The sequence below is a fragment of the Mirounga angustirostris genome, unplaced genomic scaffold (assembly GCF_029215605.1).
Source record: "Mirounga angustirostris isolate CCGP_5_RB_7025 unplaced genomic scaffold, mMirAng1.0.hap1 SCAF_10, whole genome shotgun sequence".
Lineage (NCBI taxonomy): Eukaryota > Metazoa > Chordata > Mammalia > Carnivora > Phocidae > Mirounga > Mirounga angustirostris.
The window spans coordinates 138546159-138565116 of record NW_026991718.1 but is presented as its reverse complement, the minus strand read 5'-3'; the positions used below and the strand labels follow the sequence as shown (position 1 = coordinate 138565116).

The 18958-nt window shown below is 52.2% G+C and overlaps 1 protein-coding gene and 1 long non-coding RNA gene across 2 annotated transcripts in view; one reads left to right on the top strand and one right to left on the bottom strand.

Moving 5' to 3' along the window:
* Positions 1–38: 38 nt before the first annotated feature.
* On the top strand, positions 39–14395 carry LOC135361822 (uncharacterized). The gene is made up of 2 exons (XR_010405970.1): positions 39–3713; positions 10048–14395. It is a non-coding gene; the product is annotated as an uncharacterized LOC135361822 (long non-coding RNA).
* Positions 11072–18958, bottom strand: part of MYT1 (myelin transcription factor 1) — a 30054-nt gene continuing 22167 nt past the window's right edge. Inside the window, 5 exon segments of the mRNA XM_045886185.2 lie at positions 11072–11212; positions 11561–11704; positions 13992–14095; positions 14724–14815; positions 15885–16106. Of these exon segments, the coding sequence (XP_045742141.2) occupies positions 11072–11212; positions 11561–11704; positions 13992–14095; positions 14724–14815; positions 15885–16106 (703 nt within the window).

Genomic DNA, 18958 nt, shown 5'->3' with positions numbered 1-18958 from the left:
TCTAAGCTCTGTCCCACCAAGTGAACCGTGAACCCATACATGCCCATATCGTGGAGCTGCTTTGCCTAGTAGTCTCCACAACAGACAACTGGAGACATCTCAGATGACACAAAGACCCAGCATCGTGGATTCTCAAGGTTTTCGTTCCTAGAGGATGATGGAGTTGGGGCAAGGGGGCAGGCTGGTACAATTTCTTTGGGTCCTACAAGGCGAAGAGAACTGTTTTTGCATAATATGAATAGGAATAATATAAAAAGGAACGTTATGCAGACATGAACTTCCTAACTCCACGGAGGAAGGAGGAGAACCCTGCCTCTAGGAGGAGAACACTGCTGGGTGGGTGATGTGCTGGGTGGCAAGAGGATGTGGTTGCAGATCCTACAGACCTGGAGGAGCCAAGGAGTGTGTGCACCCACATGTGTGTCCCGCCCAGAGAGTGCAGAGTAAGGGTGTGTCTGCCCTGTCTCAAGGTGAGGGTTGTCCTAGTGAAGCAGATCAACCTAAGCCTCGGTGCCTTGTGGGACACCACATAGGAGGCCAAGCCCCTGCGGGCTGAAGTTGGACCCGATCTCAAAACAGAGACGTTGTGCTCGACGGCATCATGCTTTAGATGTTGACCAGGCACATGGCCCCTGCTCAGGCTGCCCTCCATGTGAGAACAGTCTGAGATACCTTTGCTGGACATCAGTCAAGATCATTCTGCATCTCAAAAGTGACCTTGTGGTTCTGTGTCCAGGTCCTCGATGCTGCCTCCCCTCACCAACCCCAGTCACCCTGGGACCTGTCCTCTTCTGCCGCCTGCATGCCACGTATCCCTTTGTGAACTGCCTGCACGGCCTACCCGGTAAACTTTGTGAAATTCTACCCCACTCTTCCTTTCCCAACCTCACCTGTGGTTTTCCAAATGAGCTTTTAGCAGCAGAACCCTTTCTTTGAACACAGTCTTAGAAGCCACCCCATCTACAAACAGCCACAAGCACTGCTGTTGTGGAGGAAAGGGCTTACCACCAATCTCCTGACCTTGACAGGACTCTCAGAGGTCTTCCTACCTGCGCTCCTTTGCTTATCGTGACAGTTACAAATTACAGAGGCCCTAGAGCCGTCCTTGGCCCTCTCCCCACTGTCTACACCCTCCATATACTCCACCCTGTCTTATCCCTGTATCCCTCACCTCTTACCAGGATAATGTCCTCACTGACCTACATACCCTCTCACCAGCCATCCCTCCCTGGGCTCTGCCACGTGGTCTTCCTAAAGCACGGTCTGGTCACATCAGGCCTGGAGGCCTTCCCTTGAGACCCATCTGCTTGCCTCTCCAAGGTGATTTCCCCCACCCCCCATGTCAGCTCCACCATCCATATACCGTCAGTATTAATCTTTGTAGAATGTCACAGTAAGCACTTTACATGGGTTATTTCCGTGACGTAGATACTAATATGATCTCTGAGAATGAGAAGAGCAGTCTCTGACATTGGGAGCTGGCCTGGCGCTCACAGCAAGGCCATGGGTTCTCCTGTTGGACATGGACCATCTTGCAGAGGCACTCCATTGTGAGAGAGTGAGACAAAACATCATAGCCGTGCCCAAGCAAGCGCCCTGAGTCACCCACAGAAACTCAGACAAGCTCTCTCCCAGCCAATAGCAACGACCCCTGCTCTTTCATCGGCTACAGATGAGCCTCCCTCTGCCCCGCCCTTCTAACAGATAATCACTTATTGAGATGTCCCTGCTTCCTGACAGCATCCAATCCACGCAGAGTTTCCCTGTCTGTCAAATAGAGGTGTCAGTGCCCTGCCAAAGGCCACCAGACACACACAGAGTTGGATGAGCTTGTATGCCTTGTTCTGTGAGTGGGATGCACACCATGGGCTGGGGGGTGTCTCTAACAGGTGTTGGGAAGAATAACTGAGGGGTATGGGCTTTGGTTGGGGGATGTATGGGCCGCTGGTGGTTGGCATATCTGGAGGAGGAGTCCCCAGGCAAAGGGAAGGTCGTGTAGAGGCCTGAGGTCAGGGTGGACCTGGGTGCTCGTGGCTGGAGCTGCATGCAGTGGGTTGTGTTGTTATCTTCAAAGTGCAGTATGAAGACTTCCTTTAGTTAAGGTAGCCCTTTAAAAAAATGTTTTTTTATTGTGGTAATATATAGATAACATAAAATTTACCATTTTAACCATTTTTAAGACCTAAAATTTACCATCTTAGCCATTTTTAAGGATACAGTTCAATGGCATTAAGTACATTTCTTGTTGTTGTGCAACCATCACCACTATTCATCTCCAGAATTTTTTTCGTCATCTCTAACTGAAATGTGCCAAGAAACTCTGAAACTCTGACCAAGATGGACTGAACTTGCTCTCATGCCTGAGACAACCAAGAAATGGACTAATATGTGAAGCAACAGTTCTCAGAACCTGGACATTGTGCAACAAAGCTCAGTGACTCCTGAGAGACGAGAAACCAGTGGGCTGAGCCCTTACAGTTGCCTCATCTCACCACCGCGAGTGTCTTCAGGCTGCAGGGCAGGGAGGGGAATCCCACACAGAGCAAGGTGGCTGGAAGTCCCAGGGCAGAGTGCAGGTGGGGAGAAATTTACAGAGAGGACTTGGGAACCTGCAGCCGCTCCCCCTCAAGTGTTCAGTAGAGAACTAATCAGCACATGTGTGTGTGCAGAAGCAACCCAGAGCCAGGGAAAGAACTGTCCAAAAGGGTCACACTGCCATGGTTGCACAAGGCAGAGAGTGGTGTCGGTTACCAGCAGCCACCCTGGAAAAACTCTTGGTTCATGGAACAGTGGGAAGAGTACGCGGGAGGGTCTTGCCTCGGGAGTGAGTCATAGCTCACCCCAGACTGATCACTGCTCAAACCCCACCTAACGTATCAGAGAAAGATCTGAAAGGATCAAAATGTTTCCTGGCCACTGTGTCCCAGAGCAAAGCTCAAGAATATTTACAAGAATACAAAATACCCAACACTCAACAAGGTAAAATTTACAATGTCTGGCATCCAATCTAAAATTGTCAGGAATATAAAGAAGGACGTAAAACAAGGAGTTAAGTGCAGACACAGAGGTTACATAAAGAGACCCAAATATAACTTCCAGAAGTAAAAATTACAATGTCTGAGTTGAAAAATACCGTAAGTGGTATTAGCAGCAGATTGGATGTTGCTGAAGAAAGGGTTGAAGACACAGCAGTAGGAACTATGCCAAAGATGTGAAGAGAAAAGAGAATAAATTGACAGCATCAGGGGCACCTGTGGGGCAGCCTCACGTGGCCTGACACACCTGTAATGACCGTCCCAGAAAGAAGGGACACAAACGGGATGAAAAGAAATAGTGGAGAAAATGCCGGATCTTTCCCAATTTGATGAAAACCCTAACCCTCAATGAACCCCAAGCACAGGAACATGAAGGAAAGTACCAAGGCACAATATAATCAAATTGCTCAAAACCAATGATAAAGAGGAAAAATTTAAAACACCCAGAGAACAAAGATATTTTACAAACAAAGGAATCGAGAGGAGGATGGCAGATTACAAGAGGCCACGATGACCACCAGGCGTCGCCCCAGGCCGCTGTTGCATCGAGACGCTCCAAACCATCCTCCAAAAAGGGAAGAAATCATTCTTCCTCCTCATAAGCCATTTGTAGGCAGCAAGTGGAATTAGCCAGTTCTCAGACATGCCTCATACTTCTCTGCTATTCCTACTCTGCAGGTGAGTGCAGTTTGATGTTATCTGAAAGTATTGGTGAACTCCAGTGTATTTGTATCATAAAATGATTGAGAAGGGAGTCTAAAAAATAATTTCTTGTCTTGAAACAAACCACTTTAATAAAAAAGTAATGCGTGGGAAGAGGTCTGTGATGGTTAATTTTATGTGTCCACTTGGCTAGGCTATGGTGCCCAGATGTTTGGTCAAACACCAGTCTAGATGTTCCTCAGAGGGTATTTTTTGGATGTGATTAACATTTAAATCGGCAAACATGGAGTAAAGCAAATTACCCTCCATAATGTGGATGGGTCTTATCCAAGCACTTGAGGCCCTAAGAGCAAAGCCTAACATTCCCCAGGGAATGAGGAATTCTGCCCCCAGACGGCCTTTGGACACCAGACTGCAGCATCATCTCTTCCCAGGTCTCCAGCCTGCCCCATGCTCTGCAGATATCGGATTTAGCCACCACGACTGAGTGAGCCAATCCCACAAAATAAATCCCCTCCCCACCCCACTTCCTGTGTGTGTGTGTGTGTGTGTTTTATATATATATAGGACACAAAGAAGTAGTGTCAGACCAGGGCCAGAGGCCTGCCCACAGGGTACCTGGGATGGAAGCACCCTGAGGAGCTGACACCCACATTTCTTTTCTTTAGAGATGGAGAGAGGGGGGAGGGGCAGAGGGAGAGGAAGAGAGAGAATCTTAACCAGGCTCAACGCGGGGCTCAGTCTCACCACCCTGAGACCATGACCTGAGCCGAAACCAAGAGTTGGAGGCTTACCCAACTGAGCCACCCAGGCGCCACCACCACATTTCTTAGGCTGTGAGTCCTAGGGTTCCAGGGTCCCCTCCCCCTTTGCCAGCCCCTCAGACTCTCCTCCCTAGGTCGTAACTTACAAGAGGAAAGGCTTGAGGGGAGAGCAAGAGTGGGCAGCAGCCTTGGAGAAGGGAGGCCAGTCTGGGAAGACCAAACTCCGAACTTGGCGGGCCAGACCAGTTGCTAGCAGAGGTGGGAACAGCAGATGTACTCGCTCCTCTGGCACCTAGACTTAGGGGTACAAACAGGAGGGCCCTGGGTGGTGCCTACAAACCCAGGCCTTACCTGGCAGCTGTGGTCACACGTCGGGTGGCTCGGCAACCCACCAGAGGCAGACCTTGGGGCCGGGAGTGGTGGCTCATATAAATGGGGAGATGCAGGGAAGGGGAGGTGAGTTCAAGGGTGTCCTCAGAGTGTCAGGAGATGGTGCATGACCTGGGGCCTGGGCCAACCCTTTCCACCCCCTCTCCCTCCCTCCTTCAGTAGATGTGTTGTGGACTCCTTTACAGAGAAGGAAGCCGAAGCACAGAGGCTAGAAATGACCTGCCCATGGTCCCCAGCTGTGAGATGGCCCCGGACTCAGACAGAAAGAGCTACTGTGTCCAAAACCAGGAGCCCCCACGAAGGGGACTTGCCCAACACCCCTAACTCTCGTCCATGCAGCCACCCCGTGCAGACACATTTCCTATCCCCACCCCCCCATGGAGCACACATCCTGTACTTGGCTGATTCTCCCATGTGGTCTCCTAGGCTCTGTACGTAGCTGGGGAGGGAGGTAGCTAGAGACTCTCTGAGGGAACATCTGTCTGAGATTTCCCAAACGTGCTGGCCATCTCCCTTAGGCCACACCAGTTTGGACCCTCTACCTTGGCCAGAACAGCCCAGCGGCTCTGTGTGACACTCCATGTAAAGGGTGTGAGTGCTTGAACAATGTTTGAAGGTCACCAGTCCTGACTGAGGGCCTCAACATGCAGGGCAGCAGCATCAGCCCCTCCTCCCATACCACTGGGCGGGGGCATCGGGCATCATGACACTGTTGAAAGCTGCCCCAGGACACCCCCAACATGGTTGCGGGGGTGAGTCGGTGGTGTCTAGGGAAGGGCTTTATGGGCATGGAGTGAGCCTTGAGGCCTGAAGCAGACCACCATCATCACAGGCCCCTCTTACTGATGCCTCTGAGGCAGCTTCCCAGGGACCCTGAGCTGGTGGGGAGTGGGAGCATCCAAATGTTTCAGCTGTTTCAGAATGACCCGGTCCCCACTGTGGTGAATGCACATGTCTCACTTCTTCATATGCCCCTCTTTCTGTGCTGATAAGGAAACTGCAGCCCAGAGAGTCAACTTCTCAGGGCCTAGTCAGTGCAAATGGTGGTCCCTAGCCCATGGCCATTATGAGTGTCATATTCATAGGCTACACTTTGGGACTGAGTCAGGAAATTTCCCCACTGCTCAAGAATGTGGGAGGGCTGTGGATTAGGAAAAAGATCCCCCCTCCCCCACACATGCACACATAATTTCTCAAAGTCAAGGGGTTCCAAACCCCAGAAAGGCCCCCCGGATTCAGCACTGCATGAAGGAAATGTGCTTGGGGGTCTCTCCCAGTGATCCCAGACCTGCTTTCAGGCCCCACCTCAGACCTCAACTTGGCAGAAATCACACAGAGGGCCAGCACCTGGGATGGGGCCAGGCAGCTAGCTGTCATAACCTCTGGGAACAGCATGAGGGTACAAATGTGGTGGTGGCTAGGGAATGATCAGGAATGTTCTGGAGACCGTGGTCCCAGTACAAGGACCACGTCTTAGTCCTTTCTGTTACTGACTAAAAATGTGTGCAGGGGAAGAAACTGCCTTTAGGAGTCTAGAAAACGGATCTTGGACAAGCCTAACTGTCCTGTGGGAAACCCCTGGCCAGCTCTAGTGACAGCCCGGCCCAGCTGATGAAGGCAAGGAGAGGCCCCTGCAGGGACATGGTCCACCCTGCTTAGCCCTGCAGGCAGGAGGAGCCAGAAAAATCGCTGGAGAACCTGCCTCCACCTCAAGGAGACTTCAGAGTCTGTATCTAGTCCCAGCTACCTTAAGGAATGGTCAGAGCTTCCCAGAAGAAAGTGGTGTCTGCCAGGCCAACTGTCCCAAAACTGGGAGACCTGTCTGTCCACACTGCGCCTGGACAGATTCTTCCTGGTGCCTCCTACCTTCTCCTCTGGCTCCTCCGTGCCCACTGCTCCATGGAGCTCAGCTGAGCTGGCACCTCTTCCTCTTCCTGAGGAGAACAGACCCCAGGGGCCAGAGGCCTGGTGTAAATCCTGGCTGCATAGCCAATCCTGTGTGTGACCCTGAGCAGCCTCCTGGGCCTCAGTTTCCTAGGCTGTATGATGGGAATAATCCTAGTGCCTGCACCATGGTGTTCAGAGGTCATTACTTCTCTCCTGTACCTGCTCAGGGCTGAGCCAGGTAGGGTTTTGTGTGGGGTAACTCAGCTGTGACTGACTGAGCCCTTCCAGGTTTGGTGCCTAATGGGGTCTTGGATTATCAAGCTCTGCTTGGGTCTCAAGCAGTAGCCCAAGGGGCATGATGTGGGACTTCAAAGCACTTCTGCTTGGTCTTCACGACACAGCAGGTGGGCCTTGGGTGGATTCCTTACTGTCTTTACATAAACAGCACCAGGTTTCTCCTTTGCTATTTTGACAACTTCTACAGAGAGAACCGCAACAGAATTAAATACAAGGAAAACATTTTTGACAGTGTGTGAAAGACACGGGCAGAAATGTGTCCAATTTGGCAGAAGGTACCCTATGAACAGCGATGGGTGGGTCCATGAGGGGGTGTTCGCTGGCAGGGTGCTGGGGAGGGAGCTGTACTTTCCTCCTCTACATCCACTCCCACGATCCCACGTGGGAAGCAGGGTGGCTCTGTGGGCTTCCCTGCCCCTCCCCATAGACCCCTCATCCTGGAAGTGGTGGACTGGGGATGACCCCACAGGGCTGAGACGGTACCAGCTCCTCAATTCTGTGGGGCTCCCGGTGTGCCCCTAAGGCCTATACTGGCTCAAGAAGCTGCTGCGTGGGGTGGCCAGCCATCAGGAGCCAGAACCAGCCCAAGCAGACACCTCAGTTAGTGGGAGGGGCTCCCTTGGAGCTCAGCAATCACCGTGTCCACACCGTCCCCTATGGTAGACAGGGCATGGCTGGAGCCATAATACATGCATCCCTGCACAGCTAGACACGTAACCCAAATAACCGCCTGTTTTTCCTCAAGTCACACACTGCCCTCATTAGGGCAGCACCCACGGGTGCCCCGTCTGGGCGGCACCCACGGCCCAACGGGTGTTCTGTGGTGACGTTGACATCCGTGTGATGGCCCCTCTTGGTAGCTTGCATGTGGCCATGATCTCTTCAGCTGGGTGACGGCAGGTATCTGGCTGGGCCTGGGGAGGGCCAGGATGGGAGCAGCCAGTGGGCTACTGTGGTCACCTGGGTACATGTCCTGTGGCCTGTGGGACGTCCAAGTGGAGTCCCAGAAAGTGCTAGAACTGGGAAAAGCAGGCTTGGGAGACAGTGAGGTGGTTCTCTGCATGTGGCAGACATGAGCTGTAGGGATGTTGACCCAGGGGAGGAGGGAGGCCAGGATGTGGACTGGGGCAGGCTCTGAGGAGCACACAGGGGGACAGCATCCACAGAGGCAGGTGCAGGGTGGGGCAGAAACCAGGAAGGGGCGACAGGCAGATGAGAAGAGTGGAGGAGAGGAGGAGGGAGCCATAGAAGTTTCCAGAAGAGAAGAGGCCAGGCTTCAGAGGCCTGCCCATTGTAGACACTGAGAGGCAAAAGAGAGAGGCAAAGACAATGGGGAGCAGGGGTGGGGACGTGGGTCTGGGGTACAGTGAAGGTCCCTGGGCAGCTCTCCTAAGGGTCAACTGCCCTCCAAACACACCAGATGCCCCCAGGTGTCCTGGACGCTGTTTGACTCAGACATGGTTTGGAAATGAGGCTCAGAATGTCTAAGAATTTTCCTTTGTCAGGTCAGATGGGAGCTCCAGGTTGGACTTCAGGACCAGATTCCCAGGGAGGTCAAAAGGGGTTGACAGATCAGGTTGAATATCCAAATCTAAGTCAGGTTAGAAACTCCAAACCTAAGTCTCACCCTGGGAGAGCTAGAGCTCCACCCGACACTAAAGTGTAAAAATAGTGAGCTGCCACAGCAAGACCAAAAAGCCAAACACAAGAGCTTAAGCAACAAGGAAAAGAAGAAGGATGGGCGGGAGAAGAGGAGGAGGGGAGGAGGGGGGAGGAGGAGTTCATGCCCCTCATAACTGGGAAGTGCAAGGGTGGGCAATCTTCAAGTATGGCCGGATCCAGGAGCTCTGAAAGGATCAGCGTTCCCTCATCCTCCTCCCACCTCCACTGTAATCTCTCCATTTCTCAGCTCTGCCTCCCTCCAGATGTCCAAACTCTCTCCTACTGCAGATGGCTTCCTCCTTGTGGCCAGAAGAGACAGCCTGTGGCAACCCCCATTCCACCCCGCAACCCCACCACCCCCACCACCCCACCCGGTCTGACAACCCCAATAGGGAGACTTCTCTCTGAGCCCGAGGGAAAGTGGTGCATTGCACATGCCCAGTCACGCGGGAAGGGGCAGGGCACTGTGACTTAGACTTCCTAGAACCACACCTCGGGGGAAAGATGTTGGTTCCACACGTGGTATCAAAAAGAGACCCAGATGGAAGAGTCCCCAAGAAGGTGACAGAGACCGACGTCAGCACACACCACTCCCGTGCACAGTCAGAGTGGACTTTTATTAGGAAATCACCCTGCAAACACACCGAGAAGTGCTGTGCTGTGGGTTCCACGCGTTTCCTGAGGAAGGGGATCACAGTATTGGAGCCGTCAAGGGACAGGGAGCCTGTGAGTGGGGACTGCTCGGTGCTGCCTGTGGCCAGCACTCCTTCTCAGCAGCATGACTCGGCCATCAAGAACCGGCACACAGATGCAACACGAGAAACACGCCAGAGCACACACATCTGCGCTACATGTAAATAAATAATAAATACAGAATTCCATTTGCTGTTGTCCGTACCTGAAACAAAAGGAACCAAAGGGGTAAAGAAAACCAAAAAGTCTTTCTTTCCATTGGACCCAGGGAAAAATATCCCCAAATTATCAAAATTCCTCAGTTACAAAATACTTTTTTAAAAATTCCATTATTAAAAGAATAAATAACAAAATATATAAAAAATAAGTTGGTTGCATCAAAATTATAAGAAGACTTCTATATATAGAAGGTACAGCAAGATTTTTTTTGTGGCCTATCTCATAGTCCAATCATTAATTTTGCTTTGATTTCATTGATTTCCCTCTCATGGTGTCCTGGTGTGGGGTCTAGTTGAAATAGTACAAAATTAATAAATAAAAATGTTAAATAAATAGCAAATGTTAACATAAGAGGTTGTGAATATAAATACTTACATCTTGACAAAATTAAATAATTTACAGAATAATTAAACTAACTACTTTTTTATTTCTTCCAGGAAGTGCAATTTCTCTACGTTTAAATACTAACTTGGAATTGTAGTCACAATCGATTTGGACTCTATTTACATGTTAGGAACATTGTGTTTAACACTTTCCATTACAATTTTTTTCGCATCTTGAATGGATCTAAAAAGAAATGAATCTTGGTGGTCTCCAAATTAGGAATTTATTCCCTGACTTGCTGACGCCGTCCCCACCTCAGTCGAGCTCGGCCGTGACCCGGATAATGCGGCAGTGACAGGTCACGGGCACGGGTGGACACACAGAGAGCCAGAGACCCTGGCCCTGACCCAGACCTGGATCCGAAGGCTGCAGCCCCAAGAGGGAGCATGACCCCACGCTGTACATGTCTGTGCAGGCTGGGGGTGCCAGCCACCCCTAGATGTGTGAGGTGCTTTCATGTGGAACGTCCAGGGGCATCCCAGGTTAGAGTCCTCAAGTTGACCATGGGCTGTAGGTCTCTTTCTAACCCTCTGGAACAGTGCTTTGTTCCATCCTTAAGACAAAACTGAATTAAATGAAAACAGAAAACACACGTGCCACATTGACCTCACTGAGCAGATGCGCACCCTGGGGTGCATGCTCCAGGCTGACGCTGTCACACGACCACCCGCCCCGTGCCCACGGCTACCCTCCCAGCCTCGACAGACAAAGGAATACTGTGGTTGCAAACTCCAAAACTTCCCTGAGAACCTTGTCCATGAGCTTCCACTGGAGACTTTGAGCTGCTCTTCAGATTTCTTTCAAAAAACAAAAATAAATCACTTTGTAATACGCCGTGCCTTCCCCTGCACTTGTGTGGGGAGGTCGAGGCCTCCAGCCTGGCAAGCGCAACGAGAAAGACACGGATTTCCAGGCACCCCTTTGGATAAGCCCACCTGAGGCCGCCCTGGGCTGCCAACTAGTCACTGCAAGCTAGGAATCTCCACTGCGGGGGCAGGGCAAGGGAGGCGAACGATGGAGCCAAGTCGGGGAGCCCCAGGTGTCCCGGTTGGCGGGGTGGCTTCTGGATGGCGAGGTCTAGACCTGGATGCCCCTCACAGCCCGTTTGATGCTCTCCAGGAGGTCCTTGTTCTCGGGGTCCTGGTAGCACTCCTGGTCGGAGTACATGTCGGTGAGGGTGCTCACGTAGGCATCAAAATTCTGCTCACATATTGGCTCCTGGAGAACAGAACTGGGTTAGCAAGCTCCATCCATGCAATGGGCCACATGATTTTCAGAAGCCACAGAAATCTACGGATGAACACAGAACGCCCCCTGAGACAAGCCCACACCTACCAGGGGCACCACTGGCACCCTTGGGCCGAAACAACCATGAGTATTCTGCTGTGGATTCCTAAGCTCTTCAGGAGATCTAGAGCCACCACGGCCAGCAGCCTGCAGGGCAAAGCACCTGGATCGGGGCCCTTGTGGCAGAGGGGTGCCCTGCCCTCCTCACCTTCCCCAGAGTCCTGGGGGTCAGCTACCAACCAGCTCAGCTGCGTGCCCGCAGGGCCACATCCTGCTTACCATGTGCGGAAGGCGGATGTTGGCAAGACTTTGGATGAGGGCCTGGCTCAGGCCCGACAGCTCCAGAAACAGGGCTTCATTCTGTTCCTCGATGAGCTTGTTCTCCTCCTCGATGTTCTTTAGGCTCTTTTCCATGGAGGAGATCTGCACCAGACCGAGATGGGAAATGCCTCCTGCCATGGGAGTCCCATGGACCACATCCCTCAGGTCCTCCTGGGACACACCCAGCATGCTAACTGTGCCACACTTCATGTCTCTCTGGGAGAGGGTGAAGAGGCAGGGACCCTGGTCCCTGGGTGGAGGAGGGGATGCAGTGACTGAGCCAGGGGCTGTGTGGGGCCATAGCCTTCTGTGCCACATCTGTCCTGCAGGGTCACGGAGGAACACAGACTCCAAAGCACCCTGGGCTCAAATCCCAGCCCACCACTAGCTGCGCAGTTAAGTTCACCATGTTCCTTCTTCCTTGTCTGTAATGGGAATACTGCATCCACTTTGGGGGGTGTCTGGCCACCTTTGGGTCTTTCCCCCACCAGAAAGACCAACAAAATGCCTTAATAAAGCTGTGGAAGGCAAGCAGAACAGGCAACTGCTTCTCCCTCTGCAACTCCTAGCTGAGTGGAGCCAGTCGATGACCCCTCCAGCACACCCTTACAGTGACAGTGACAACAGGGCTGATGGTCAGGGGCAGTCCTGAATGCTCTGGGCAGCTCAGGTGATCAGAGAGGTGAGTCTCAGGGTCAGCACAATCCTATGCAGAGGTTCACAGCCAGTGTGAGGAAGGTGGGAAGCCTGCCCTGGGGCCCGGTCTGGAGAAAACTTGCTTGGGAGGGCAGCTCCCAACCTGACTGCATCTCAAGGGAGCCTTGGGCTGCGGCAAGCTCACACAATGTGTGTGACTCATTGAGCCATCCCCTAGGTGCACAAAGGTGAGCTGCCTCTTAGGGGGCAATGCATGGGGTGGAGTGCTTTCTTCCAACCACATGGCTGGGAAACATCATGCTTCATCACCTGGTGAAAAGTCTTTGGCTTAAAACAGTTTGAGTAGGAGTTAGGGGCCTGCCTTCTCTTTGCCTGAGACTTTCTGCAGAGCACAGGACTCAAAACTCCCTCTAGAGGAAAGGGGGCTCTGAGTCAGTCCAAAAAGATGCTAGTGAATAAAAAGATGGAAATCAGCAAAAAAAAAAAAAAAAGAAAGAAAGAAAGAAAGAAAGAAAAGAAAGAAAGAAAGAAAGAAAGAAAGAAAGAAAGAAAGAAAGAAAGAAAGAAAAAGGAAAAGAAAGAAAGGATTAAAAAAGAAAAGAAAAGACATCAGAGGTGCTGTCCCAAGGTTACTTCAGGAAGAGAGAGAGCAGTGAGAGACAGAGGGTGGTGGTTACCCAGTGATGTGTCTCGGCACCCAGAGATGCCCCAATACTCCTCTGCTTCTACTGCCTGTGAGCCTGGGGAAGATGGTGCATGGCAGACAAAGACCCTTCCTGATCTCTACGGGCGGATGCTATTTTTATCTAGGCTTCCAAGTCACAGGAGGTCAGCATAAAAGCCTCTTGGCCAATGGAAGAAGAGACAGCATAACAAGATACATGGGGCTCTATTATGTCACACTGCAGCCTCTGGGAAGGGCTACCTTCCCATCTGTCCTTTCTGCCCTCAGATCCTGCAGGGCCCAGTCACCTCCTTGTCCCTCTGTCCCTCCAGCCATAGGGGACAGAGCTATGTGTGGCCACTCCTTCTGTGCCCCAGCTCTTGCTCTGGCCCCTTACTCAACAGCTAAGGACAGGGCTTCTTTTCAAAATAAGACCCTCATTGCATTTTTTTTTCTGATGACCAGTGTTCATTTGGGGGAAATCAGAGAGATATGACACATATACTTAAAGTAATTTGTAACCCTATCACCCAACAATAGTGACTCTTTTGGGGTCAGACACTTTCCCATAGAAATGCGTTTATCTTACAACAACCTCACAGAGTTGATTCCTATTATCATCCCCATTCTACCAGTAAGGACATCAAGGTACAGACTGATAACAGGTTTGCCAGGTTACTAAGCTGCTATATGGCAGCTCTGGGGTAGAATCAGCCTCCCAGCCAGGTCCTCAGAACCTAGCCTGTGATCCTACTCCTACTGACAGGGCCAGCAGTCAACCCTGACGGGACCACTAACCCTGATGGGACCCCCAGCATGGGCACCCCAGGACCCCTACTGCTAGAAGAACTACCAAAGCTGGCAGGTGTGGCTTGTTCTGAGTGTCCCTGAGAGCTGCACTGTCAGCTCAGCCTAACAGCAACCTTGACGAGCTCAGCTCTCCTGCCTCATGGAAGAGGAGGCTGAGGACAAGGACCCCCTTGGGTTGGGTGGCAACACCACCCACCTGGGACTGCAGCTGCGCCACCCGCCTGGGACTGCACCTGGGACTACAGTTGTGCCACCCACCTGGGACTGCAGCTGCACCATGGCGGCCTCCATCTCAGAGTTGGACTCATTCAGGTCGCGAATCTCCTGGTTCAGCTGCTTGATCTCCTCATCATTCTCCAATACTGCTCCAGAGAAAAACCTTGGTTGTGGCTCTTGGCTTTATGCCCAGGCCAGCATGTGGGGGTGCAGTAGAGGCCTATTTTCTAGGTGGAACAAAGGACCCTTTCCAAACAGAGGTAACCGGCCTGGCATGCTAGGCAGCTCATATCCCACATGTCATGCTGGAAAAGTCGGGCTTGGAGACTAGTAGCCATATGCCTACATCTGCCTCCTGACCCTGGGTGATGGGTAGGAGGATATAAATCTCTCTGTCAGGTATTAATCGCTAAGATAAAGATGGAAGTTTTCCAGGTGGTGCTGAATTTCCTCAGCTTCCCTCTTCCTTGAAACTGAATTCACAACTCCACAAACCCCGAGAACATGGCTTCTGATGCCGCCTGCAGGGTTCTCTGATGCCAACACTTACCAATACCCAAGTTAGAGCAAGCATGGCCACTTGAGGGCCAGGAGCCCAGACTCCAGGCAACCAGGGGTTCAGAGCTGAGGCTGGGAGACCTGTCGGCTCAGGTCAGGGGTCTGTCTCCACCATGACTCACTCCAGGAGGGACTCTGGCTCCCTAACCCCTTCCACCAGCACTGCTCACTCACCCAGGTTACAGAGATCACTTGGAGGAACTACAGGAACCTTACCATCACTCGTCTTGAACTTCGTGCTGAGAACCTCATCCCCTGAGACTTTTCCCTTCTTTCCAGCAAAGGTTGCTCTGGGACAGCCGGATAAGCTGGAAGCAAAGGTCACACACCAAAAACCAGTCCAAAGTCACACACCAAGGGCCAGGCCAAGATGACACATCATAATGAAACCAAGTCCTCACTGGCTGGCAGCCTGGTAGGATCCTGGCTTGGAACTTTCTCATTTATCTCCTTTTGCTCCCTGTTCCCTGGCTCCAGCCCCCAGGCCTTTCCCAGCTCTGGCCACTGCCTTAAAGTTTCGTCCCCAGATGGTGTAGGGCCAGCGCCTTACCCCTTTCTCAGAGAGGCCTCCCTAACTCCTCCCTGCCACTATTCTCCCCACAGCATCCACCCCTTTGGCCATCCTAGGTACCTCACTCATTTGTTTGCTTATAGTCGGTGCCCCACCCGCCTGGCTCAGATCAACTCTTGTTCTCTGCTCTGTCTCAGGGCCTGGTATGTAGTGGACGCTCAGTAAAGGCTTGTGGAATGAATGAGCTAATTAATCTTGTAGGTGGAGAGACAAGGGCAGAACAAAAGAAAGACAAAGGTTTCTGAAGGACTGTGTGGTAACCCCCTGCACCTCGGCCAACATCTCAGCTGCCTGACACACAGAGGAAGAGAATGGGGGGATCCAAGGCCCCCCCAGCCCTGGAGCAGGTATTGGGGGGCAAGCGAGAGCCCAGGCAGGGAGGGCTCTCGCCACCATGTCCCTTCCACAACAGGCAGAGGCCTAGACCCAAAAGTCAAAGAAGAGGCCCCAGAGGGAGGGGCAGGGCATGAGGTATGACAAAGCCTTTCATGAGAAGCTGGCAGCCTGTTTCCAGAATGCACACACCAGACTCAGGGCTCTGCTCACTCTTGCTGGAGGGACTCTACTGGGTTGTAGAAGGGGGCTCATGACAGTAGCCACATGGGGTGACACATGTCACAAACACCATGATCTCGTCCCAACAGATTGTCTATGGCTTCCCCCAGTCGGCTACCATTCTGGGCCTTGCTTTTCCCTAGAGAAACTATAGGCCACGACTGAGCCCTAGTCTGGCCCTTCCTGAAGAGCCTTGCTCACGTGCCCAAGGCTGGGGTCCCGATGAAACACAGGGTGTGCAGGGCAGTTACCTCCTGTGGGTGAGGAAGCTACCGTTGGCGTGGCCAGAGCCATCACAGCCTGGAGTGGGGCAGGTAGGCCCCTCGTTCTTCAGAGATTTCCAGGAAAAGGGTGAGCCATTAAGGGAACCCTCTTTCTGCCTCCGTGCGGCCAGTGGGCAGCCAGATGCACTTCTGTGGGAGGCGTATTTGCCGCTGATGTGACCAAGCCCCACACAGCCTGGAACAGGGCACCTGGCACAAAGAGGTCAGAGGTGAGCACAGGGCACTGGAGGAGGGAGAAGAAGCCCAGAGACTCTCCCAAGCCAGACACTGAGACTGCTGGGGGATCCTGGATAAACTCCCACTGTCCGAGTGATTCCTGAAGCCTTCCCAACCAGACACGAAGGCAGCAGAGATCATGTTCCCTCTCCAGCCGCAGCCTCACGCCCCCTGCATCCCTGGAAGGTCAGCAGCTACCCTCTCTCTCCACCCCTCAGGAGCCATGATGCCCCTGGGCCCTGGGCTAGCTCTCTGGAGCCTCTGGGTCTACACCTAGACCTTGCTGCCACATCACGTCTACATCACCCCAGGAATGTGGAGGCCACACCCTGGGGATTGCACCAAGCAAAGTGCCGGGGGCCCTGGGGGTCACAGAAGGTCACAAGTGCACATGCAGCCATGCAGTGTGGGGACAGCAGAGGCCCCATCACCCCACAGCATCCCAAAATGAGACTGTCAAGGCATGATGTCCATAGATGTCCCAGCTTCGCCACATCTGAAATGTGTGTTCTGGAAGGAAGAACCCAGGCCACAGGGCTCATGCAAGAAAGATTCGGTTCAGATATTCCATTGTGCCTCCTGCCCGAGGCTGGCTTGGAATGGTATTTTCCTTTGTTCATGTTGTTCCAGGACAAGGAGAGAATCCCTTGAAGAAATAACACAAGCCCCAGGAACAGGTGAGGTAACTGGAGAAAGGTTCAGAGTGAATCCCCCTCATGCTGCCATTGGAATCCGTGCACCACAGAAAACCAGCTGATGCAGAGGGCTCTGGCCATCCACCTTCATGGCCTTCAGGACAGACCAGGACCAGGAACTCCCTGAGATACCTGAGCACCAACATTTCAGGATCATGGGATCTGAGCTCAGGACCACCTAGGAACCAACAACTGACCGAGGATGAGATCCTGCACCTGCAAGTTCTCAGTTTTCTCCCTCCAGCAAAAGAGACTCATATAATTTGCCATTCGTTTTTACCCACTTTTTAGGGGCTGCAGACCTGCCAAACACACAGTACCTTGAAAAGGGACATGTTGCCCCAGTTTAGGGAGAGGTCTCTGGGGTGGGGAAGTCAGAGGCAGGAAGTCTTTTGGAGGGCAAGGGCCGCCCGGGGGCTCCTGCCGCAGCAGGTGAGGGGACGGGGCCTTGCTGCCCAGCAGTTGCCCCCACACTATGGCCTTGCCCCCAAGGTGGCCACTGCAGACATTTTCCTAGCCTCCTTGGCCTGGATCCGTCCTCATTTGTCTCCTCCCTTGGTGCCCATCCCTCTCTCGTCTTTGTCCCACACACATGGGCCTCAGACATGCAGGATGGCCCTGAGCCGGTCCAAGGTCATCTCGGCAAGCAGTCCAGAGTGAAGATACTGCCATGGGCCCTGCAAGGAGCTTGGGGAGGATCCACTCTACGTCTGCCCCTCACACCTGGATACCGCCCAGCTGTGGGGTCCCATGGACACTGAAGCACATCTGAGCACCCAACAGAACAAGATCAAAAGACCAAATGAGAGGCAGCTCTTCACGGTTACAACACAGACTTGGATCTGAATTCCTTTTACTCACATTCTTTGCAAAACCCTAACCTTCCTCATCAGGAATGATTCCCTGGAATTTATTCATAGTGGGTATTTCAGACATGTGGACAGCAACACTGTTTTTCTTCCCCTCCACATCCAGTATCCAAATCTTCAGAGCTATCAGGTGACCTCACACTAAGATGTGTGTGGGGTGCCAAGTCAGTCAGCTTCTGTACCTCCCAGGTGAGCCAGTGGTGGGGCCGCTAGGACCCCAAGGTCAGAGGCGCATCTCTTTTGTCAGATGTCGGTGTGGCTGGAGACAGTGGTGGGGGTGGGGGGCTCTCCACAGGCGATGGGCGTTGAGCTCCTAACCCCCACACTGGAACATCCACAAACTTTTATGGCCAGTTATTTCATTTTGGCCAAAGGGATTTACCACAATCTACTGACATGACTTAATCTCAAATGGTGCAGACACAAGATGTCATAAAAGGGAACTCTTCCCCCACCAGCCTTCCACAATCACAGCGAGCAAGCACATGCTCACAAAATCCCGTCACTCGACAGGACCTGACGCACCGATTAAAGTTTCTGCTGTGGTCTGCACTTGTTGTTATAAATACAGTTGAAGTTTATGGCTGGGAAGGAGGCCCTATAAAATGGAGGTGCTGAATGGGCACCCCCCCCCGCCCGCCTTGCCATGGAGCCATTAGGAACTTCATCCATCCTGTAAATGCTGACCTGCTTCTAAGTCATATTCTCCACTTGGCTGCAAAAATCTTGTTTTTTAAAAAGCGAAGTTGACAGCACATTAGGAGGAGGAAAACCATTTTTCCCAGTTAACTTGAAAAATGCTGATCTTGATTTTAATCATTTGCAAATGCAGCACAATTCACTTATCATAACCCTACAGCAGGATCCTTTCTAATCCATAGCAGCTTGTGTTTATATGGCTTCTCAGAAGGATAAATGTTCTTCCTCCATCCCAGCATTTAGTGGGCTGCATTCATGACACCAACATCCACATACTTTGCATTTTTGAGTTAGCATTCATTATAGTTTTACTGTAAAAACTAAATTAAATAAACAAGCCACAGCCTTTTTACACCAAACAGCTGGTGGGGCCAGCCCCTTGGAAGGATATGATGCTGGTCAATCAGGTCTCTCCTCTGTAGCCAAGCAGATGTTTAGGTGCAGCTGGGGTGAGCTCCAAGGAGGAGCTACTGACTCCTGGTCCAGGTTGCTCCCCTCAGCAGGGGTGAGCATCCAGCTACTCTTGGCCCAAAGGCAACGCAATCAGGGCAGCTGGGCTTTC